The sequence below is a fragment of the Ambystoma mexicanum genome, chromosome 13 (genome assembly GCF_040938575.1).
Source record: "Ambystoma mexicanum isolate Mex_15411 chromosome 13, UKY_AmexF1_1, whole genome shotgun sequence".
Classification (NCBI taxonomy): Eukaryota; Metazoa; Chordata; class Amphibia; order Caudata; family Ambystomatidae; genus Ambystoma; species Ambystoma mexicanum.
The window spans coordinates 493591216-493616764 of record NC_090938.1 but is presented as its reverse complement, the minus strand read 5'-3'; the positions used below and the strand labels follow the sequence as shown (position 1 = coordinate 493616764).

The following is a 25549-nucleotide window of genomic DNA, read 5'->3' as shown; positions in this document are numbered from 1 at the left end:
TAGGCGTTATTTTTCTGTAGGTAATATACCTGTGCCTCTGATCCCAGAGAGGCTTCCACGATCATCCCTTGGGTTTTGACCTACGCCATCACTGAGATCCTAGCCTGTTTAATGGTGAAAGCCTGATATTCTGTCCCTAGTCTGGATCTAGCTTGTTGAGTCCCAAAAATCATCAGTTCTGTCTTAGTATTATTAAGACACATCCAGTGACGTTGCATCCAATTGTCGATGATGTTGTACACCTCTGATATTTTAGCACTGTCTATGCTATATTCTCCCTTAAGTTCAGACACAAGCTGCGTGTCATCGGCGTAGTTAGTAAAGAACACGCCGATTTGTTCCAGGAGCTCGCATTACCTCTCATGTATAGGTTAAATAGTGAAGGCGACAGGCTGGCCCCCTGGGGAACGCCATATAGGATGGGGGCGGCCTCCGAGAAGGTGTCACCCCAGTGGATCCTAGCGCTTCTGTCCTTCAAAAAGGATGCTAGCCACTCCAGTGCCTTGGATGTACATCCAGCTATTCTTGCCAATGCCTCCTGCAGGAGTTGGTGGTCTACCAGGTCAAACGCTGCACTGAGGTCTAACAGCATGAGAATCCCTGTGTTGCCTTTATCTATCAGATTTAACATATGAGTCTGAAGATCCAGCATCGCCGATTCGGTGCTGTGTATGGCTCGAAAACCTGATTGCTGTTCATGTAGTAGGTTCTGGTCTTCTGCATGTTTTTGCAATTGGTTTGTGGCAATTTTGTCTAGGACCTTGTGGGTGCGATTTCTCGCCGTCACCATAACCAGTACAATGAGGGACCCTGCAATAACTCAGACAGAAAAGAGCCAAGTAAACATTACTTTATTAATGCACAAGCATTCGCGAATGGGCCGCAAGTTCAAACGTCTCGCTAAGCAAGTCGTCGAAGTGCCGCGCCTTCCTCTACACATCGTGCTCTTTTATACTTTTCTGTTTACATTGCCTTGCACATAGCACACGTCCACCCCAGGGCGGATCTCCAGTTGGAGTTTATCTGAAGTATCCAGTTGGAGTTTAACGAACAACCATTGCACATTTGCTATCGTGGTCTATCGTGGTTTCCTGTTATCCCGGTCTTCACATTCTTTCGTGCCCCTTTGTGCCCGTATCTCTGTGCTCGAGGCCATGCTTACTCATTCCTTCCCCCCACCCGTATTCTGCAGATAGTTTTAGCAGGCTCAGCATGCTTCGACATACAGTGACCAAACACAATTCTTCTGTTAAAAACAAGTTCTTGCCGGGTCAGCAGGTCTTAAACTCCGCCGTATAAAAGAGAAGGCCTCTTCTTTTAGCAAAAAGTACATTCATTTAACGCATATGGTGATTAGTACAAACTCCAAGTGTGAGCACAACGTTACATATGCATGCGTACCTTCAATCCACCCTTTGCTCACACTTGAGCATCAATCTAAGCAGTCCTAGCATAAGCAGATGGCAGGAAAGCAACATCATTACATAATGTATGTACCATAATCTTCTCCAGGCCTCCCATGTCAAAAAATTCCTGTTGTACATGGCTTTTATCCATTGGATTTAGGCGCGTTATGCTGGAAGAACACATGGAAACACAGCACGACACACATACCGGGAAGCATTGGATGCAGAGACAAATTCCTACAACTATTGCCGCTAGAACCAGTATGGGCGTAAGGAGCTGCCACCCGATTTCTTTTAGGAGCTTCATCCACCAGCTATCTCCTGGCCCTTCCTCCTGGTGGATACTATCCGCTATTTTATGTAGTTTGTTTATTCCATCTAAGATTCCTGTACTTTCTTCTGGTATGTAAACACAACATTGGGACCCGACCATGAAACAGACCCCGCCCCTTTCTGCAGTGAGTATGTCTAAGACATACCTATTCTGGAGAGCCACTAGCCGAATTGCTTTCATTTCATAAGTGATGTTTTCCATTAGGTCTGCGGATTCTTCGATTACGAACTCATGGGCCCTGCTTAGCTTTTGGATTTCTTGACTGTTCATAAAGATGCCCGCTGGAGGAACCAGGGCCCCCATCAGATCTATAAACGTTTCCCATCCTGTAGGTTGATACGTAGGAATTTTTGGGTTTACTGCTCGTTTATTTCTGCTGTGTATTTCTTTATGCAGAGTAGACGGGGCATATACCATCACAGCCGGCATTATTCTGGCTATGTAACATACCCCAACAAAATCTTTCGCTAACCACAAATAAGCCCTCTTGTTACAGACGTAGGCATGTCCTTCTATCTGTAACAATCCCTTCGTGTAGTTATTTAGATTCACCATTTGACTGCACCCCGAGATCATTCTTTGATTACCTCTTGCGCTTCTCTTAAAACATATATTCTTTGGCCTAAACTCTTGTGTGATGGTGATAGGGGGAGGAGGTTCTCTTACTATCTGTACCATAGCAGGTGCAAGCCCGATTCCCTCAGTTTTGATTTTATAGCGTATCTTTTCCATTAGAAGGGTTTTGTTCTCTCCTCTAACATACCAAGCGGTATTCGGTATCATGTATTGCTGTGCTGACACTATTCTCATGTAAATTAATGTACACCCGGCATCCTCAGTAACTGGCGACGCGTACACTGGGATGCCTTCACTGCTATGTCGGGGCATGTGGGTGCAGATCCAGCAATCAGTTTTATTCACTACCCCATATGTTGTGTTTATTATCTTCACGTATTCATTTTTAGCATAGTCTTCCGGGTCGTGTTGGTCATAGGCATCTCGATTCCTGCTCTTGACCCGATCTATTCTCCCTGTTCCGTTTGACACGGGTAACAAGTTCTTTAATTCATATCTAGATGGATGTTCCAAATACCAGAATAATATGGCGAACGCTATGAATACTACTATCGAGCATACAAAAAATAAGATTTTGTTCCTTGTGGTGCAAAGTGGTGTTTTTCTCTTACCTTCTGTGTTTGGGGAGCATACATTTATCTGCTCAGGGATTAAACCAGCATATACGGGTGCAGACATAATTCAGTATGTGGCTCAATTATAGGTACGTATGCGTATCAGATGCAACCTAGCGATATAGCTGTATTCCCTATTTAAAGCACCAGTGTCCTTATTACTCTAATAGTGGTAGGTCTCACTGAAAACCTTCATCCGATCTGTCCCACGCCTCGTAGTGCCTGTCCCATGAGGGGAACGCCGGAGGCCCTTCAGGCTACAAGCCCGTTGTCTTCAGTAAGGCACAATCCTGCTAAAACCAACAAGAGAGTCCAAATGTTCATCTCCCTAATGATCAAAGTTCAAAACAGTGTCCTTACACGTTGCTTGGCACATACACGTCACGGGATCGGAGACGATGGGCACACCTACTAATGGCGTCTGGCAGTACTGTTGCAACCTGGGGTTGGTTGGTTCCCCTTTCTGGAGGAATCAGTAGTGGAAGCGTCTTCTTGACGTGATTCACGTGGTACCAGTGCGATTTGCCATCAACTTTTACCGCAGTTTGTGTCGCGAGGAGCATTTGAAACGGGCCCTTCCATCTGGGTTGCAGTCCGCTGGTGCGATCGAAGGCTTTTATAACAACCCAGTCACCGGGCTGCACGTCGTGACCTTCTCCTATCAGAGGAGATGGAGCTACTGCGTTCACCTGTGCATTAATAGAAATCAGTCTATTAGTTAACCCAATACAGTACTGTTGTAATGCAGGCCATGCTTGCTCAGACAATCTCTTAGGTGATATGGGGGTCCCAATACTTGGTGGACGCCCCATAACAATTTCGAAAGGAGATAAACCATGTGTACGCTTAGGCATAGTACGCATACTCAATAATGCAATAGGCAATGCATCCGGCCATTTCAGTCCCGTTTCAGCACAAGCCTTTGCCAGTTTGTTCTTCAGTACCTTATTTGTGCCCTCTATAATCCCAGCTGATTGAGGATGAAAAACTGCATGGAAGCGTTGATCAATACCAAGGGCCTTGCAAACTTTGCGTACTACTTCACCAGTAAAATGAGTCCCATTGTCAGACCATAGATATCTGGGGACCGTATACAAGGGCACCCAGTGTTTCAATATGCATTGTGCTGTGGAGGTGGCACTATTGTCCCGCAGGGGATATGCTTCCACCCATCCTGAGAACCCACATCTCATCACCAAACAGTAGGAATGTTTATTTACAGGCTCCAGCTGTATAAAGTCCATATACACCACCTCAAAAGGGCAGGTGGGTAACTTACTGTGGCCCGCCGGGGCTGGTACACCTTTCCCCACATTGTATAGAACACATATTTCACATTGTTTTGCCCATTGACGACAATACATTCCCAATCTTTTGTTGTACCACACAGCACTCAAAACTTCTTCCATAGTCCTTGCGTTAACGTGAGTTGGACCATGAGCCACACTCACTATCACAGGTAAGTATGCATCAGGTAGTACCCAAGTATTCGTATTGGTATGTGCCCATAGCCCATCTACCGTCTCCTTGTATTGATCACCCTTGTGCCAAGATAGTCTTTCTTCAATGGTTGCATCTGCTTGGATTTCCTTTACGCGCTCCTTCGTCCCTTCCATAGTCACATCCCTCCCCACAATGAGTTGTCGGGCCTCCCACCGTGTATCCCTTGTGGCAGCTAGTTTAGACATCTGGTCGGCTAAGGAGTTTCCTTGCGTGACATAATCTAGAGTCCTTTTATGCGCTGGGCATTTCACTATGGCCACCATCTTGGGCAACGTAAGGGTTTGTAATAATTCAGCAATCAATTGGGCATGTTTAATAGTATCACCTTGGGAGGTTAAAAACCCACGCTCTCCCCAGAGTTTACCAAAACTGGAAACCACCCCATGAGCGTAGGCTGAATCAGTATAAATTGTCACTTTCATACCGCTGCTTAACACTAATGCTCTCGTTAGCGCAATCAATTCTGCTGCCTGGGCCGATTTTTCACACACTTTCCCACTCTCAATCAACCGCTCCCCTGTGGTTACAGCATACCCTGCTGTTGTCTCCCCATTTGGCAGTTTGAAACAGGAACTATCACAGAATAATATACCCTCATTATCAACCAGCGGGGTGTCTTGCAGGTCTGCTCTACCCTTAGTGTGTTCTTCCATTTGGATCACACAATCATGCCTAATGTCATTAGGTGAGACGGGCAAAGGAAGCAGTGTCGCTGGATTCAAAGTGTTACATCGTTCGATTTTTACATTACTGGCAAACAGAATCATCTCATACTGTGTGAGTCTAGCTGTGGTCAAATGCTGTTTATGCACTCTATTCAGGAGAACGTCCACCGCATGTGGGACTTTTACTGTCACTTCGCTCCCTAGGATGATACCTGCACTTTGTTTTAGGGCTGCCGCTGCTGCGGCCACTGCTCTCATGCATGGGGGTAGGCCTCGAGCTACTGAGTCCAGAGCACTGGAGAAATATGCACATGGTCTCTGTTTACCCCCTTGTTCCTGCGTTAAGACTGACACAGCGCAACCTTCCTGTTCATCAACGAAAAGGCAAAATCTCTTGGTATAATCAGGTGTGCCTAAGGCCGGTGCGTGGCATAGAACATCTTTCATAGCTGTCAGGGCTTTTTCCATCTCAGGTGTCCATTCTAATGGTCCGTTTTCTTGTACTTCTATTAAGGCTTTTAGCATGGGCTGGATCAATACAGAGAATTCAGGAATCCAGTGCCTACAATAGGATAAAACACCAATTATCCTTCGGAGACCTTTTGCCGTGTCGGGGCCTTTTATGGACTGTATCAAAGCAATGCGATCAGTAGACAGAGTTCGCCCCTCTTCGGACAACTCAAAGCCTAAATAATGGACCTTTTGTTTTACATACTGCATTTTGGCTAGGGCTACCTTGTGCTTATTCTCTGCTAAATGCATTAGCACCAATCTGGTCACATAATGGCATTCCTCTTCGGTGGCTGCACATAATAGCAAATCATCAACATATTGTATCAGAGCAGTGTTAGCGGGTAGGGCTAGGTTATCCATCTGTGTTTTTAGTGCTTGGCTGAATATGGCGGGACTTTCTGTATATCCCTGCGGGGCTCTAGTAAATTGGTACTGTCTATCTCGAAGAGTGAAACTAAACAGGTACCTGCTTTCTTCGGCAATAGGAATGCTGAAGAAGGCATTTTTCAAATCAATTACCGTAAACCATTTCGCTGTTTTGGGAATTAAAGTGAGTACACTTGCAATATTAGGGACAACTGGATATCTGGGTTCTACTATTTTGTTTATCTCCCTCAAATCAATAATGAAACGATAGGGTACCGCTTCATCACCTTTCTTGTGTACTGGAAGGATCGGAGAGTTACAAGGGCTATCATTTGTTGGCTCTACCACCCCTAACCATATCATATCCTGTACTATTTGATATAGTGCCTGCTCTCCCTCGTGTGATATGCGATATTGTTTTATCCTGGGCAACCTGGCACCGGGCTTTAGTTTGATTACTACTGGGGAAACATCCAACACCCCTACATCATTCCCATGAGTGGCCCATAGTTCATTCGGGATGTCTTGGAGTTCCGGGGGTAGGGTTTGCGTTACTCCTATCATACCCATAGGTTTTCTTATAGTCATTCTCACCCCCTGAGGGGAGCAATATATTGTGGCCCCTAGTGTCTTTAATGCATCAATACCTAACAAGTTTTCTGGGCAGTGATTGGTCAATAGCCACCCATTCTCCCATTTTACCCCATGAAGTTCTCCTTCTACTATTTCACTTACAGGAGTCTTTATTGGATTTCCCCCAAATCCAACTGATACCTTGCTTTTATCCGATAATGGGACAGCGGGGACGGCTCTGATATTCACGGAACTGTTTCCAGCTCCCGTGTCTACCAGACATCTCAAGTTTCGGTGGGGGCCGATTCTAATGGAGGCATAAGGCCCCCTCTGATCTATAGGTACTTGTACCACTCCCGCTGTCTCATTTCGGCCTCCTCAGGACATATCACTTGTGTTATCCTGGAAGTCGTCATTATAGTATACCCCTTCCCCACATCCTTCGCCCTGGCATACACCTTGTACTTGTGTTGTTTGTCGTGGCTGATACAGTAGATTGGGGGGAGGCGGGGCCGGCCAGGGAACATCCCCTCTTGCTTGTCCGTCAAAGGCATTGGGTTGAGGGGGTTTAAACATTCTATTGTCTTGGTTGCCGTACCCACCAGTCCTATTTCCTGGGGCAAATGTTGTCTGTGAAGGGGGCCGTACGCCCCTTCCTCTCCCACCACTCTGGGGACCCTGGGATTTCCAGTGTCCGGGTCTCTTACAGAAGGCACATACATCTTGGGGTAGCCCATCCCTCCTCCCATATAGCGCACCTCCTTGCACTGTACCTCTACCTGTCCCTTGGCCCCCTATCATGTTGCTACTATAGCCCTGTGACGGGCCATTATTATTGTAGTTATACCTGCCTTGGGGCCCTTGATGCAACTGTTGCATCAACACTTTGGTTTTTAGATCCTTCTCTTGTCGTGCCTTTTGTTGTCCCTTTACTCTTTCCCCTCTTTCATAATACCTGGCCATTTCGAGGAGATCCCGGGGGTTTCTAGTCATCCACGTACTTTCTGCCTTCCTAATGTTCTCCTGGATTGGCCCGTGGAGCCCTTCTATAAAGTTTGTGGCAAAGTACCGTTGGCCCGTCTCAGACCCTATCTCTAGCCCACTGTGTGCCTTAAATGCTACTTCGTAACGCAGGAAGTACTGTGCTACTTCCTCACTTGCGCCCTGTATCACAGCAGACAGTTTCTCCACATTCACATCAAATGGGGGTAATACCTTTTCTAGAGCCCTCAGGACTGCCATGCCATGCCCCCTTAGGGGTTCGGGACATTCCTCATGCAGTTTCCTATTTTTACTCGCCTCCATTACATCTTTCCATTTTATTGTATCATTGTCTTTGGCATGAAAGGGGGTCCATATTTCCTCTGGGACAATAGCTAACAATATGTTATCTACATCCTCTACAGTAAATAACCCGGGTCTGAATAGCTTTCCTACTTCTTTGTAGAATCCTGCCGGGTCTATACGGGGGTCGGGGATGGACTTGGTGATATGCATCAATTCTATTCGAGATAAGGGGACATACACATAGGTGCGCATCATGTTACCAGTAACTGCATCTATGGTGGGTTGACACTCTCTCATTGGCATTGATAGTAACTTTTCCGTGTTTGTTTGTTCACTTACAAGGGCCTGCACTGGTGATGAAGCAGAGGACTGGTGACTAAGGTTTTTCTCTTTTATTTTTTTATAATCTTTTAACAGTTTCTCCACCTTAGCCATTCTCCATTCTTCCGCCCCAGAATCATCCACTCTTATATTAGGTAGCAGTTTCTTATCCAATTCCGTCTTAATCCTATTCCACTGGGACACATATCTAGGCTCCTTTTCCTCTTCTATATCATCCACCCTAATAAGAAGATATTTAATTACATTTACTTGTATAGGCCAGCCAAGGCCCTCCATCAGACTCACCAGGGTGGACATGGACTGCGAGTGTATGGATGCTATCATACGATTAGCTACGTTTTGGCCCGCCTGGTCTGCATTTTTGAGTTTAGCCTCTCTTTCCCTCACCTCTCTTTCCCATGCCCTCTTTTCCTTCTCCCATTCAACACCGCCCCTTATGACTTCCACTATTATGTCGGACATACATCCCCATAACTGAACACTGGACGCAGTCACTGGTAGTAACGCGACAGCGTCCTGATATGCTGAGGGCAGATCCGCAGTACTCTGTCCTCTCAATTTACAGTTACCCTCATGAAAGGTATATAGTTTAGTGGCCACTGTCCTAAATTCCAAAGGTGTCAAACGCCCCAATTGGTCCCGTAGGCTGTCATTGAGGGGTGTGCCATAGAGCCCGGTCATAAGGATTTGCAAGTCTCCATCTCTATCCTTTTCTACAGTAGTCGTTCTCCTATGGTCTATCAACCTATCTGGGTCTCCATACTTCATTGGGAATTCCGCCCTCTCACCCTCACCTTCTCTCGGAGGAGCCGCAGCCCCTGGAAATAACAATTCAGTTGTTGTTTGTTCTGCTTCTAGTCCTATCACATCTTCATACCGAGGCGCCGGCAAGGCAGGATACATACCCCCGCTATTCTTTATCATCATACGTCTATCCAACTGGTCTAGTTTCTCATCCTTCTCTTTAATCTCTAGGTCACATAATTTTTGATTTACTGTTCTCTTCTGCCCCTTTGCCTTTTGTTTGTTCTGAGCATTGCGCCTGCGCATTGCTTCTACCCTCCATAGTCGTATAGCCTCAAACTGTGCGGGTCTGACCCGTCTTTTTACTAATTCTATTTCTACTTTGGATATGCAGTCCACATCAAAGGACCCGGTGTCTGGCCATTTATGCTCAATCGAATCTTTTGTATATTCAGACCACTCCCTTAAGAACAATGTTGAATTCAATCCATGTTTAATCAACATATCAAATGCAGGGGTTCCTTCAAGAGGGGCATAGTGTCTCTTGCCTATACCACTCTTGCTGGAAGCCGCTTCACCCATTTTGTTGGTATACCGCAATTGCCTAAAAACACTCACCTTTCCCAAATGTGCATTAATAGGCTAACATTAACAGTACATCCTCCTGACATATATCGCCATACCAATATCAATACATCACCGTTTCATCATTATTATTACATAGACGGACATACCACCGTCCTCTTCATAAACCCTAAATCGTTATTTCCTTATTCCATCATGCATCCATCCATACCACTTACCTTAAGAGTCCCGCCAGAGTGTTCCGGACCCGAAGGGCGACAGCCTGACACCAAAATTGTGGGTGGGATTTCTCGCCGTCACCATAACCAGTACAATGAGGGACCCTGCAATAACTCAGACAGAAAAGAGCCAAGTAAACATTACTTTATTAATGCACAAGCATTCGCGAATGGGCCGCAAGTTCAAACGTCTCGCTAAGCAAGTCGTCGAAGTGCCGCGCCTTCCTCTACACATCGTGCTCTTTTATACTTTTCTGTTTACATTGCCTTGCACATAGCACACGTCCACCCCAGGGCGGATCTCCAGTTGGAGTTTATCTGAAGTATCCAGTTGGAGTTTAACGAACAACCATTGCACATTTGCTATCGTGGTCTATCGTGGTTTCCTGTTATCCCGGTCTTCACATTCTTTCGTGCCCCTTTGTGCCCGTATCTCTGTGCTCGAGGCCATGCTTACTCATTCCTTCCCCCCACCCGTATTCTGCAGATAGTTTTAGCAGGCTCAGCATGCTTCGACATACAGTGACCAAACACAATTCTTCTGTTAAAAACAAGTTCTTGCCGGGTCAGCAGGTCTTAAACGCCGCCGTATAAAAGAGAAGGCCTCTTCTTTTAGCAAAAAGTACATTCATTTAACGCATATGGTGATTAGTACAAACTCCAAGTGTGAGCACAACGTTACATATGCATGCGTACCTTCAACCTTCAGTATAAAGTTTGAGTTTGTTATGGGTCTCAGATTGCTGGGGTCCTTTGGATCCAACCCTGGTTTTTTCACTAACGGGGTAATTGTTACCTTCTTGATTTCCTTAGGTACTACCCCTTCCCTGAAAGAAGCATTAATTATCTTTGTCAATACTGGGGCAAAGGTTTCTTTGTTATCCAGTATAATATTAATCAGAAAAATGTTCTCTGCACAGGAAGTGGGATTCATTTTAGCTAAGATTTTGCAGAATTCATCCTCGGATATGGGGAGGAATCTGAAACTCTCTCTTCCTTCAGGAATCCTTGTCTTGTCTGGGGAGGTAATGGTCTCCCCCTCTTTTCTGGCTAGAATAATATTGTTACTAGCCTTCAAGATCTTAGCAGCGCAAGCTTCTTGGACTTTATCACACTGTTCCTTTGTGGGAGTGTGTGGCGGGGCGAGTGATTTTGGTTTTTCAAACCCTTTGAGAATTTCAAAGATTTTGCTGGTTTTATTGTTAGCTCCATATATTTCCTTGTTATAATGGTTTCTTTTGGCTTCCCTTATGCCTTTCCTATAACTGTGGTTGGCGCTTTACCACTGTTCTTTGTTAGCTGGTGTAGGCTGTTGGTGCCATAACCTTTCTTTCGCTCTTTTCTCCTGCTTAAGTTTACTTAGCCCGTCACTATACCACTTTTGATGGTTGCTAACCAGTTTTTGTTTCAGAGGAGCATTTTCTTCGACCATTTCCTGCATGTAATTGTTATATTTTCTCAGCATGCACTCGCAGTTGTCCTTTTCTGCGAATGAACCTGTAATTTTCTGTAAACATGATTTCAGGATCTCGGGTCCAAGATTTTTTAAATTTCTGCTCCATGTCTTAATGTGTGGATTTTCAGGGTGAGGTGCCTGTTTATTCATTTGCACTACTTGAATAGACCACAGCTGGTCTATTCAATCTGAAATCCAATTTCTGGTCTGCTCACAATAGTCTGTGAGAGAATGAAAATTGGGGCAAACCATCTCATCGTACTTCCTGCTGAGTCCGAGTGGGGGCCTAGCTGAGTATCTTACCACGGTTACAAATACCTACCAGGGAACTCTTTTAAGTAGGGCCTGGTTAAATGTCATTCATCGTAAAACTATTACTTGCAAATAGGTGGGTGTTTGAATCCATGCGGGGAAATAGAAACACTGCTGCATTTTGTGCAGTTTTGCCATCTTTACAGTAACCTACGTAAAATATATTTATTGAATCTGCTCAGGTCCAGTGGATTACAGCAATGGAGACCGGCCCTTCTGTTTTTACTGTTGCTGCTCACTCTTAGAATTGCGTTGGCCCTGGCTTGTTTTTTGAAAGCCGCATGGCACAGAAGAATCACCCTGTGTCATGGGGCTGTTAAACAAGGAAATGAGCATCTGTTATCTATATAATCAGGGACGTCATTTCGGGGTTGCCAGGGGTAGCAGCTGATATCCCTGGCTCCTGTTATACTATCCGTAGACCTGTCCTTTATTTTATTTTATTTTTATTTATTTGCATTTATAAAGCGCACAGAACTGCCCTGGGGCATCGTGGCGCTGTTACAGCAGACTTAGTCATGAACACAAGCATAGGAATGTGTTTACAGATGTAAACCGAGTTACCGAGTACATTTCACATTGGTAATAAACATTGAGCTTAGAGGTTATGCTATGCTGTGGTTACAATGCAAGCATGAGAGTGCATGTGGAAGACTTTAGCGGAATGGAAGTCCTTTGCGACCCGTGGGCCCCTGGGCAAAGAGGCATTGCCAGGAGCAGATATCTGTGTTGCACCTGAAAAGGGTGTTTGTAAATGCAGCTAAATGTGTCACAGCTTTTTTCACCTGGAATCTAGATCTCGTTAGCTGGAGAAATAACAGCGATGCAGGAAAAACCATGAAGCCGCCATCACTAACAGGTTGGCAGTCCATTAGTGAAGAATGCCTGAATTTTTGGGTTCAGAGGCAGGGCTGTCTAGTACTGTAGCAACAGGAAGGGTATGGGGTCTAGGTCTAGCTAGCTGGGAATGGGTAAAAGCAGCCTGCAGTACTCAGTGACAGCACAGCATGAACACACATCTCATCAGTGTTTGTCGTTGTCTTCTTTGCACATCCAGTGAGCCACTGGGCCTGTATTGAGAGGGGTGTGCCCCAGTGACTTCTGCCACCAATCCTACCTGGGCACTGTGACCTGAACCAGATCTGCCAGACCTGCATCACAGGCACACGGTAGATGGACGTAAGGTGAGATTATTAATTTACATGAAGTTGCCCTCCATTTGAAGTAAACCATCTGTTGCTTCCGCAAGCAAAAAATACATATATTTATATGGAAGGATAGCTCAGGGGCAACAAACTTGCTTTGGAAACAAGAGGATGCAGTGCAACATGGTTTCAGTTTCCGTTCCAGTGCTTAGAAACTGGAGGAGGCTGGCATTAAGTAACATATAAAGGACCAAAGAAAATCATAAAATGGCCCTTTTCTAGGGGTGATGTGATGGAGCTGCTGCTGTGTACATTTAAAAATAAAAAAAAACTTCAATTACTGTGACCTGCAACACATCTTTCCCCTCTATTTCCCATGTAACAAATAAACCAGTGGGTAACTTACCAAATAAGCAAAACCGAAAGGTGATGGCTGGAAGGTTTCAAATCATTCATAACCAGTGGCACAACTCTGGGTTTGAGGTCTGTGCTTGAGGCTCAATTTATGGAGGCTGGTATTGGAGACTTAAGATGTTGTATTAGTGACTTACAGATGTTGGGAGAGAGTGTTTGGGACGTAATCTGTTGTAAGAGAGTTGAAATGCATTGAATGCAGATATAAGATGTTTTTGGAGGGTAAATGAGATTCCCACTGTTGGGCTGTTGAAGGAAGGTACTGGAGACTTAAGTTGCTTGTTTGCTTGAGGTTGATGATGTTGGAGAATGCTGGAGACTTAAGTTGCTGGAGAGTGGCCCTGTGTAAACATGAAGGTGTTGGAGCAAGGCATTGGAGGTGTAAGGTTTTGAGTTTGGGAGTGGGTGGCAGCCATTTAAAGCTGTTGACGGAGGACCCTTCGCGACTCGCAGTTAATGGTGGGGTGTGCCCGTGGTGAACATGGTTGGGGAATAATCAGGCTCTGGGTGACGGGCGGGAGTGGGTTGCTGTGCAGTGTATCAAAGTGCACTATTAACAAGAGCATCCCTGTGCATATTGTCCAAGTAAATAAACAAACAAACCAGTGTAAAAGCATGAAGTGGTACAGCCTCTGATTGTCTTCTGGTTGGACTTGTGTTGGTCAGTTGCTGTTTCCAGTCGGTGGCCAGACACTCGGCAGGCACTGGAGGTCTGCACTTTGGGGTTTATGCCTCTTCAGGATGGTCTGTCTGTTTACAGTTTAGCCCCAAGTGATGTACAATAGTCCAGGTTGTTGTGTTGGACATCTGCTAACATTCACAGTAATTTGTTAATATGGGCCTATACACACTGATATTAACGCTAGATTTGGTGATACATCCTTGTATGAAATGTGTATCATATTACAGTTTGTTTTTTTGTTTTATTTATTTGTATAGTGCTCCAAACCCAGAGGTAGAAGGGTGATATCACAACCATAGGTTTCTTAGTTTACTGAAGAACAATGCTACGTGATGCCACTTCCTGTTTTGTCAAGGGGCGAAAGGTTGTGTGCCATCACTTCCGATGATGTAACTTGGGGGTGGTGTCTAATGGCATCACTTCTTGGGATGTCATCAGAGGTTGAGGGTCGTGTGATGTCACTTCCGTTACCCCAGGCATTTTGGTGAAATGACTTACATGTATTATAATGCTACCTCTTGTTAATTAACTGTTTTAGATTTTCTAATGTGGATCGTGGATATGAACAAATTGTGTTTTTAGCTTTCTCTGGTGATTTGTATTTTGCTTTACTATTTGTAGGTTAAGATGTGACCAATTGCATTGTTTGTTTTTCTGTGTTGTTTTATGGATCTTGGAATCTGAATAAACATATTTGACATTACTTTCCTTTCATGCAACATATCTTTCAGTTGTATTTGTGATTTTGTAGACAGCCAGGACCTATGATGCCTGCCCACATACCAAACCAAGTAAAATGATTTCACCAAGGTAACATGATTTCACCACGGTAACATCATTTGGTGAAATTGGAAAGCTGTGATTTTAACCCAGGTTTCCTTGTGTCCCAGTTTGCATTTTGATAGTAGGCTACATCTCCTCCCAGCCAAGCTCATTTTTTAGTTTTAGAGCCATATAAAGAGGTGGGGTATCTAGAGAATTAATTGGTGGAGCCGAGCCATAGCTGAGCCAGAGGGTCTGGCTTTTCTCTAAGAGCCAAACATGAGCTGGCATGGCAAATGACCCATACTAGGCTTCCTGCCTCCACACAACGCAAACACCATAACAGGCACTCTGTCTACCCGCCCCTTCGAAACATAAGACCCTCACTTGGCATCTTGCCTCCCCGCCAGCACATCATATAAACTGTTACATTTAAATACAAAGAGTGTCCCCCTTAAAGATCTCACTGAACCAGATTTACTGTACAAACAAATATGCGGTTATTTGACAGGCTATTTTTTTATAGTCTAGTTTTGGTCGACTACATTTAATCAAATCTACCAAATAAAGATACCTTATGGGTGATGAGACTAGAGTAGGTGGGGGCGTGGTGGGGTAAGAGGTGTAGGGGGAACCCCGGCTCATAACAAAAAAGATTGATTTCGGGTCGACCAAATGTAGTTCAGCAAAACGTAGATTATCAAATGGTAGTCTGTCAAAAAATGTCGAACCGTAAAAAACATAGATGGAGATTGCAGTTACTGCGTCTGAATTGGACCCGTGCCACTATGTTTCTGTTAGTACAACAAAGCCAATTACCAATGAAAATAACTGAAAATTGTCCCCTAAGGCACCACTCATACCACTCGTACTACTTGTGTGTGTGTGTGTGTGCGCGCGCGTGCTACATAGCTGTCAGAATCAGAACATGCTCACTCGCTACTATGCATAATCTGTATTTACGATTTCATCCACCACACATGGGAATATGTCTCTTCAGATTCATTGTAAGGTCCTTAAAGGAACGCTCCCTTGCATACACTGATGGAAATAGAGAACAGGTCTGGACTTACAAATAGCATAGTTCTCCCTGAAGACGAGTTGCTCAATGTGCCTCTATGGGGCGACATTACCGGATGAGCCTCTTTACAGATCCGGGTCAGGGTTGTGTTATTCCAATGTGTCACTAGGCTTCCCTGTATGAATCACATTCTGCAGCTGCTCGCCGCACTGGGCAGTTGGGATCATACTTGGCTCCTTCCATTGCTTACCAGGTCAGAGGAACCCCACTGGTTCTGAAGGCACCTAGTGCAAAGCGCAGCCATGCTAATGACTCCCGCTGCTCGTCTTCCCTGAGGCCCATCAACATGGCCCCTGCAGGTGGACTGCAGAGTGTAAGGTCATTTCCGCCAGTTGGAGGGCAGCATTTTAATTCAACTTCCTGGCTGGATACCCTCCTGTTCCTGCTTGCACAGGTCTTGCAAACAGTCATGAGTTTCACACACCATGGGCTTCATTCTGCATACAATAAATTGGTGGTAAATGACTGCTCTGCCAGGAGGTAATGGTAATGGAATTCCGATTCCATATGGCTACTGACTTTATGTCATTATTGACAGCGCTAACTACCACAGGTGGTCAATAATCCCAACAACACAACACATATTAGTCTGCATTATCTATGGCGCCATAATACTGGCGTTTTAAAAAATGTGCTGCTGGTGGAAAAAAAATGCCTCCATACGTTAGTTACGGAAATTTCCAGGGCGGAAAAAACAACATTTTCCAAACTTTCATTTAGTGGCCACCAATAACACACACTTTACATTGAAGGAGCTACTATTATGCTGAACCCTTGAAATCCAATTGGCAGCCAGCCCTACCTTCATTGGACGTTAACACCATTTTAAGATGTTATATTTTACTGAGACAAGGATTGCTGTTGGTAATGTAATTACCACTGGCGGTAATAGACTTAACACCGGCAGCAATATACCAATGAGAATTGTCCAGTCAAGTAGTATTTTGCAGTTTTGTAACCGGCGGTATTTTACCTCTTGCAGTGTTTTTCATTTACCACTGGCTGCAGCATTAACACTATTTCATGAGGGTGGTCCCTTTTTTCAGGTTGTTAAAGTACTGTCTCATTGCAAGCATGCAGCTTGGGAGCAGCAGGCATGAAGGGATTGTAGAAGGCATTTTGTCCCCTGAGTAAGTCTCAAGTAATTGACCTCTGCACATCCGTGTGTTCACAGGTCACGGGCAGTGCAACTGCGGCGACTGCAACTGTGAATCTGATTGGACGGGAGACTACTGCAACTGCACCTCTCGGACAGACACCTGCATGGCCAGCAGGGGTCTGCTGTGCAGCGGGCGTGGTCAGTGTGTCTGCGGAAAATGTGACTGTACCCAGCCGGGCTCCTATGGACTCACATGCGAGAAATGCCCGACGTGTCCAGACGCCTGCACTTTCAAAAAGTAAGTCAGAGCTTAATGCGCACAGGACTGGTACTCCGGCCAGACATCCCTGGCATGTTATGTTATATGTACAAAGTGCCTAGCTGCCATTGTCATGGCCTCAAAGTGCTTGTCTGGGGATGCGGCACAGGCAACGGCACGGTAGTCTGAACATACATGATAAACAGTACATTGCATTGCAGGAGGAGGACATGACATCATACTACGCGTACTGTATACATTTAGTGGCTCGTTTTCCAAGTCGCCGGAGTGTAAATTAAAGTGGTTAAAAACAGGCATAACAGCTCCAGGGCATTTGGGTGGTTTTTGAAGGTGGAGGGGGCCAGTGGAATAGGAGTTACATCCCATCCTCGCTTTTCCCACTCAGTTTTATGCCTGCATGACAAAAGACAGCTGGATGCCATAGGAATACATTGTGAACGCTGCCTGCCATGTGGTGTTTAATCATTTTGCACTGGGAAGTGCAAAAGGAATCGTAAAGTTGCTTCCACCTCCGCCACCATTTTAGACCTTGCTGTTGCACTGCACAGTGCAATGCACGGAAACTGCCCAGAGGGGATCTATTTGCACATGAGTGCAAATGTGAGCCATTACCTCTGGGCAATTTGTACTTAAAAAAGAAGAAACTCCTTACTTACCATTGAATGCAAATATAAATAACTATTGGAAAGTGCAGCCCACCAAAATGTACATCCAAGTCCAGGCTCGAACTGGCCTATAGGGCAATAGGCCCAGGACCGAACCAAAAACACAAAATGCTGGTGTGGGGCAGTTTTTTTGGTCAAAGTGGACCACTTTTTTGACTAATGCGGGCCAGTTTGATGAGTTACTTCACCACTATGCGGCTGATAGTTTTGAGCAGTGTTGTTGAATACAATGCATAATTTGCATCACATTTTATCAAAAACCTCCCCCTTTGGTCCTATTCAAACAATGTCACAAAAGGAATTAATAGGCATTTGCAACTGTGGCCACTTTTTCCTTGGTGCCCAAGACAATTTTATGGCCCAGTCCGACCCTGTCCAAGTCCAGGATATCCACAATGAGTACATTTGAGAAAAATGTACATATGAGGAATGTCACAGAAGCGATTACATTTCACTGTGTTCGGCCAAGCCTAGCCTATTTGAAAGGTATTCATCAATCACAGATGCGCCCTATCACAGGTGTTCAGAGAGAGCTCTTATTGATTTGGGCCCTTGCGCTGAACCCTTCTCCACTCTAGGCTTGAGCAGCGAGAAAGACAGTGGGGACAAGTTCATATAAGTTAACCCAATAACAGAGTTCTAATGTGTGTCACACCATTGCCTCCTTCTGCTCATCGCAGTCTGTACAGGTAGTAGTGGCAACGCACTCATCTTGGAAGCAAGACGACGCAGAGCAACCCAGGTTTGAACCCCGGGTCCGTGCTTAGAAACCTCTTTGGTATTAAACGCGTTATAGAAATCCAATTGATATTATAAGTACTGTTTTTTTACAGAATGCTGTTGCATCACTGATGCGGTGGCAGAATTTGGAATATCCAAGATTTTCCTAGTGAGCCTCTCAGCCAGCCATATGCCACCTTAGCAGAACTTGACATTGATTGGCTGAAGCTATAAATTAGGATAAGGCTGACGTTCTTCTTATTGGAGGGAAACAAGGACTTTGAGGACAGCACATCCTGCTCTCCCGTGGTGGGACCCCTCCTCTTGGGTGGAGATCCTAAGCTTTAAAATTGATCATTCTCTATCCCAGAGTAAACCCAGTTATCAGTTCCTGAACATGTTGCGAAAGATCTTGACCTCTCTCCCGGGGCTCTGGGAGATGCTGTGACCATTATTATCCAACCTTAGTTCTGAAACATCTGAAGATCACGCAGCAGCATGACTGTTGTCTTGCAATCCACGTTTTGAACACACCTCCACAGCTTCTCTGGTTGCCAGTGCAGTATTGAATAGACTTTTAAGACCATATGCACGAACCAGGTTTTCTGTGACAATGGCCCATCCTTTCTCCTCTTCAGAAACGTCGAAGGTATTGTCCTTCTCCATCCTTGAGGTCTGGTTCTTCCTTGAAGTTCAGTGGAAAAGAAAAGGTTTTTCATTCTCAATCGTTACCCCCAACAATAGACTTCCTGACTCTATGATTGCGCCGTATCTCTCCTCACTTAACCGTCCGACTCCCAGGGACGACTTGGTCGTTTCCGGTCTTACTCTGGGTCTGTTCCTATTCCCTCCATCGCTGTCTCTAGGTGCCATTAGACCTTGTTATGTACACTGTGCTTTAGAAATGGTATTAGCATAATTGACCTAAAAACATTTGGCCTAAAACATTTGATTGAAGTTTTTTTTACCTTTTCTTCGGTCAAATATAATTAAATATATATTGGGGTGAGTAAGGGTATAGTATGGTTGAGAGTGGAATGGGGTCTGCGGGGGGTCTCCCCCTGCATTTTAGACTGAAAAAAGGTCATATATATTTCGATCAAATGTGATTAGCTCTAATGTTTTAGGTCAAATAGACCCAAACCTAAGAAATACCCGGGGAAAATATGCCTGATACAGTGAAATGATGCAACACCGGCCTGTATATGATTTCTCAATATACTGCTGATATTCCCTTCCAGTTGCCCACCATTCTTAGTAACAGATCAATAATTGGAACTATAAAAGGGAGCAGCACTAACACCAAGCAACATTTCAAATGACTCAGTAATTTGTATGGTGGTAATTTGTTATATTTTAGAAAATTAACAGGACTTCATAGTCACATTTTACAAATACAAAATATGATCTCCGAACTATAAATATGTAATGGTTAAATATTAAACTGACAAGCTCCAATCTTTAATAATACCGATGCAAGAGGCATCATGTTGGCTCTTGTTATTGCCCGGTATTTCCTGCATTATTACAACCAGTCACTTCCTCTTGAGTTTCAAAATCCTGAAAAAGAAAACCTTTTCTCGGAAGGTCCCTTATAAAAGTTGCAAGTTAGATTTTCAAAATCATAAAACCAAAATTCAAAATATCGACTTTCTTCCATTTTGTTCCGTCTTCTAGAGTAGTTGATGAAACTTGACTCCATAGGAAGATGTTTCTAATGTTTTTGTGTATTCATTTTATTCTGTTGGATTTTTGTCACTAGGGAGAATCTCCTTAGTTCGAAGACACTGGTTTGTCCTTTCCGAAACACTTTTGCAATTGTGCTGATCCCGAAAGACAATTGAACACAAGACAGTGGGCCTCATTACAAGTTTGCCTGTGCGGTAACAATGGTTCCGGTAAGCTACCAGCACCGTTGTTATCGGACCAGCAAACTACGAGATCTGGTCGCGGGTGCCTTTCCGCCCGCCAGGTCTGACCTGGCGGGTGGACCAGCACCCGCGAGCAGACCTCGACGGATGCACCGGCACCATTCATGAATGGTGCCGGTGCATCCGGCCTCCCCTTTCCAATTGGACTCAAATGGGAATGGGGAATATTAATGACCAGCACCCGGCAATGGGGATTTACTGGGTATGCCGGGGCTGTAATACCCCGGTAATTCCCCATTGCCGGGTGCCGGTAAATTCATGACTCCGGCGGCAGCCATGCCGTTATTTACCGGCATGGTTACTGCCGGACTCATAATGAGGCCCATTTCTTTGGGTGTCAGCCAACTGTAGTCTATGGCTGAAAATCCATGGGTGGTGAGATCTTGTAAAAGAGAGTGCGTTGAAAGGTGTGGGGGAGGAAAAGATAATTCTACTTTCCTATATAAAGGAATCATAATTCTGTCCACTTGCTGTATACAGTACTGTTTTTCCTGATCTACTGCTCTACATTCTCTCTACCCTTACCCACAGGGAGTGTGTGGAGTGCAAGAAATTTGTGCGAGGACCCTGGTTCGATGATGGCTCCTGCAAGAGGATTTGCAGAGATGAGATTGAATCTGTAGAGGAGCTTGGTGAGTAAATCAGAAACACAAGTTTTATAATGTGCGGAATGCACCACATGCCGGTGTAGACATCTAATCGGAGAACTGTGTGCTCCCCAATGGCAGCTGCATGGCTCAAGCCTCCTCAGTGTTAAAGTGTTGCCCTTGCAACATTGTGTACCAAACAGCAGCCTTTCAGTAACAATGATTATGTGGTTGACTCGCTCTTTTTCCGCAGCTCAGTTGTTGTGGCACGGACTCTCGCAATTTACGTGTCTGTGCATCCACACCGTAACTCTATTTTCGGCAAAAAATATTTTGGGGGCATTGTTTTTGTTTAACAGCACTATGGGCCCCATTGCGAGTTTGGCTGTATTTTTGGTAAGCATGCAGTAATGGCAAGGGGCTGAATAATTAAGAGGCACGTGGACCCTTCGGTTATTCCCCATTTTGGAGTCTCATCAGATGCTGTGGGGAAAATGCGATATCACCACAAACAGTGATCATGCGCGCAGTAATGTAATTGCCTTCAGCAAAAGCAGGCAAATTGAAGAAGTTAACTTATGAAACTCATAATTTGGTAGAGCAGGAAAACATCTGGCATTCCAAAATACCAGATGATTTACCACTACCACCAAACTAATAATGAGGTCCTATGACTTATATTGAGGAGTGATGTGCTGAATTGCCTGACTGCCTCATTTATACGTTGTGTGCAGTGATCAGATAATTCCTGGTAGCTGGAACAACGCCCTTTCACCGCCGGTTAAAAACTGTCTCATTCTGAGAGTTGTTGTCCTGGGTGACCTAGTCAAAGGCAATTGAACCGCTTTGGACCTAGTCATTATCAAAATAATTTGTTAATAGAAAATTCAAAACTTGAAAACGACTTTCTTGGTGGCAAGGAATCCTCTGGTCGTCGTAATGTTTTGCGAGTGTGCCCTGAAACAAATCACTCCTGCCTTTCTTCCACTCCACACCACAGTGCACCTCTGTTTCTTGTCTGTGACTAGTGTGGGCTCTAAAGTTTCCTTCAGGTGCAGTAAGGCAGAGTGTGAATCCTTTCATCCTAGTTAGGTGAAGACTTCTGACTCTTGTTTTCTGTCTCCCACACCACCGCCAGTTCGTGACTCTGACCTCTTCCACCAATGTTCGCCACACTGCATCTGGCTTATGTTTATGCACGCTTGCCTCTTTTCGCTTTCTGAAGATTGACTTCTGTGGCATAGATCCCTGCCTCCACAATGGTGTCCACCATTTCCCCAGGGTTTGGGTCCATTTGACCTAAAACGTTTGACCTCATCACATTTGATCGAATTTATTTGACCTTTTTTTCAGTCTAAAATGCGGGGGGAGACCCTCCCATAACCCCCCCCCCAAATCCCCTCAACCTAATCTATACCCTTACCCACACCGTATATATATTTAATTAAATTTGACCTGAAAAAGGTCAAAAAAATTCCATGGTGACTCCACTGCTGCGCTTTCGATGAACAACCTGACTGGACACCACCAAAACCATGGTGGCGTGTACCCTCACTTTTACAGCTAACATCAGAATCAGTTGGGCTGCTAAATCATTTTTATTTCTTTCCGACAGGTGATAAAGGCCAAAATGCAGTGAACTGCACTTACAAGGATGAAGAAGGCTGTGTGGTGAGGTTTCAGTACTACGAGGACTCCAGTGGAAAGTCGGTCCTGTCTGTTATCAACGAGGCAGGTAGGACATTTGGAATCGAGGCTTGATACGAAGGTGGCTAGTGGGTATATATATATATATATATATATATATATTATTGACCGAATGATTCATATAAGATGCAATCAGATTCATGCAAGCGCACTATGCACTCACTTAATCATTAAATATGTATTGTAATGTCTTGTTTTTAACCAGTAACACATGTCGGAAATTGGGGTGCAAGGGATTTGGCTCATATGGCTATTCTTTTGTAATTTGATCATTTGCTTATTGGTGGTACGTTTGCTCTTTATATTTAAAGCAGGTATAATTGTCACATTGTTGGCTAAGATCCGACTCTCCCTTTCAACATGGCCGCCATCGAACCAGTCCCTGGAAGCACCTCTATTCCAATTGACATAGATGATGGACTACATGCTTTTTTAACTGTGTCTTTGTCCTTTGTTGTGTTACGTGATCAAGCGCTCAGTCGAGCGTGAAACGCGTTGTAAGCGGGCCGTGCCCTAGGCGTCCTGGCCCTTTTTGTTTTGCTGTTTCCCCAGCCGTTTGCTCTGCACATTATGTGCAGTTTTTCATCATTAAAATGACTTCCTATTATTCCGTGTGAGCTTTATATATTTTTTCTCTTCCCTTTTGGGATTGCAGGATTTCACTGGGTCCATGGAGCGTGCGGTCCGTCCCTTCTCCTCTGTTTTCTTTAATATATATATATATATATATGTATATATATATATTTTTTTTGTATTATTTTTTTTTTTTACCCGCACAAGACCGAAGAGGTTTCGACCTCGACATGCACAATATAAATGAAAGCTGCAATGTCACTAGTAGGTGCCAAATAATTTCATTCATACATTCCTTTTTTTAATTGCTACTTATGTATTATTACTGCTCGTTGATAGGGCCCACTGTCTTCTGCTGGGGGGTAGGTCAGTGTGCAAAACAAGGGCATGTAGAAACAGGCAACTCTGCACTGGCAACAACATGCAGTACATATGCAGAAAAACAAATGGGTGCCCAGCTATTAGTTGAACGTTTTATAGATGCAAAGTATAAACACAAAAAAATGCCATTAACACTTTAAGAACACACTCATGATGGCTTTGCACAATTCTGCTAGGTTTGCTCCAAAACGCCAGCATTTGCCGCCCCGGTAAGGACACAACTGTGATGGCTTTGCACCAAAATGCTGAATTTTCTCCTCTAAGGACACACCTGTGATGGCTTTGCACCAAAAGGCCGAATTATCCCCTTTAAGGACACACCTGTGATGGCTTTGTCCAAATATTGCCAGTGTTTTCCCCTGTAAGGCAACGGGTATGGTGGCTTTGCTCCAAAATGGCAGCATTTGCTCCTTTAACAACACACATGTGAAGGTGTTGCCCCAACATGTCAGCAATTGGTCCTGTAAGAGCTTACCTGTGATGGCTTTGCCTCAAAATGCCAGCATTTGCCCATGTATGAATATGCATTAAGCATAGATACACAATGGGCCTCATTACAAGTATGGCGGTGCGGGAAAAGATTGGTGGTAACTGAATTATTGCCACTTTTCTTGCCTGCCATACTATGAGTATGGCCCTGGAGTGGGGGATTTACCTCCAACATCATGCAGGAGGTAACTCCTCCATCTTTACGCTGAAAATCGGTGGAATTAGCACAGCGATAATTCCGGCGGCACTAATTCCACCAAAAATGCCCCATAGAGCCCAATGGACTCTATAAATGAACTTTGCCACCGCCCCTTGTACTCCAGCAGTAATTCATCTAGACCAAGTGGCGGTAACAATAATTCCGTTGGATGGTATTCCGGCAGATTTACTGCCGGAATACCACCCAACTCGTAATGAGGCTCTCGTTTTGGCCCTGTGAACAGAAGTCTTTCTAATGGGCCTCATTACGAGGTGGGCGGTAAGGGATTACCGGCACCGGTAAGGGCACCGGTGCCGGTAATCCCTTACCACTCTACTATGCGGTCCCTTAGCGGGTCCCTTCCTTAACGCCTGGTTTTACCAGGCATTATGGAAGGGACCCGTTAAGGGACTTCAGAGCTAATAACGGTGCCGCAATTTGCGGTACTGTTATTAGCATCTTCCCCTTCCCATTGAGCCCTATGGGGGCTGAAATGGGAATGGGGAATGGCTTTTTCAATGGGGACTTACCGGTACCGCAAAGGTCGGAATAGACCGGTAAGTACCCATTGAACGGAACCGGACACAGTACCAGTATTGGAGGTAGTCATGGCGCTAATTGACTACCTCCAACCTCATAATGAGGCTGTGTCTATATTTAATGTAAAAGTGTGCAAACTCTAACGTACACACATCTTTCAACATAAAAGGTAATTATTTGGTCCATAGGCTTTACTCATGTCCTCCTTGTTCAATGACAGCATGTTCTGAGATAGTGATGTGACCCTCACAAAATGCACTGTAATTTGGCAAAGAGCATTTAATTAAAGCTCACACACCAAGTAAATGCCTTTGAATACTTTCAAATGTGGGATTTCCACAATATTACATTAAGAATAGAGATAGAGAAAAGACGTCTGTTCACAGAAGTCTTGGGGCTATGTATAATAGCAGCTGATCTTCTAAATGACTTAACCATGGCACTACATGTGAAACACACCCTTAGGAGCACCACTTATTTCATAAGAAATAAAACACAGCCAAACACACTTCACAAACATTTGATTTTGGGATCCAATATTTCTGTACATATATAAAATATGCGACCAAAAACAAATATAGTTGAAGGGCTAGCTGTTGGCAACTTGAAAACAGATCTGCTAAATATTTATGCTCGTTTCTTAATGCTTGATGGTAATGACGACGTTTTCTCATAGTGTTGATGCTATAATTGTCAGTTTATTGAGCAGAACAAGAATAGATTCTCAAAGTAACAGAGAAAAAAGATCCCAACCCAAGGCTGGCCTTCCCTCGCCGTCTTCTAGACACACACGGACGGTT

The 25549-nt window shown here is 44.5% G+C and overlaps 1 protein-coding gene across 1 annotated transcript in view; it reads left to right on the top strand.

Moving 5' to 3' along the window:
• Nucleotides 1-25549, top strand: part of ITGB3 (integrin subunit beta 3) — a 511657-nt gene that overhangs the window by 317695 nt on the left and 168413 nt on the right. Inside the window, exons 11-13 of the mRNA XM_069634154.1 lie at nucleotides 16753-16975; nucleotides 20805-20905; nucleotides 22476-22595. Of these exons, the coding sequence (XP_069490255.1) occupies nucleotides 16753-16975; nucleotides 20805-20905; nucleotides 22476-22595 (444 nt within the window). The remainder of the gene's footprint in view (nucleotides 1-16752; nucleotides 16976-20804; nucleotides 20906-22475; nucleotides 22596-25549) is intronic.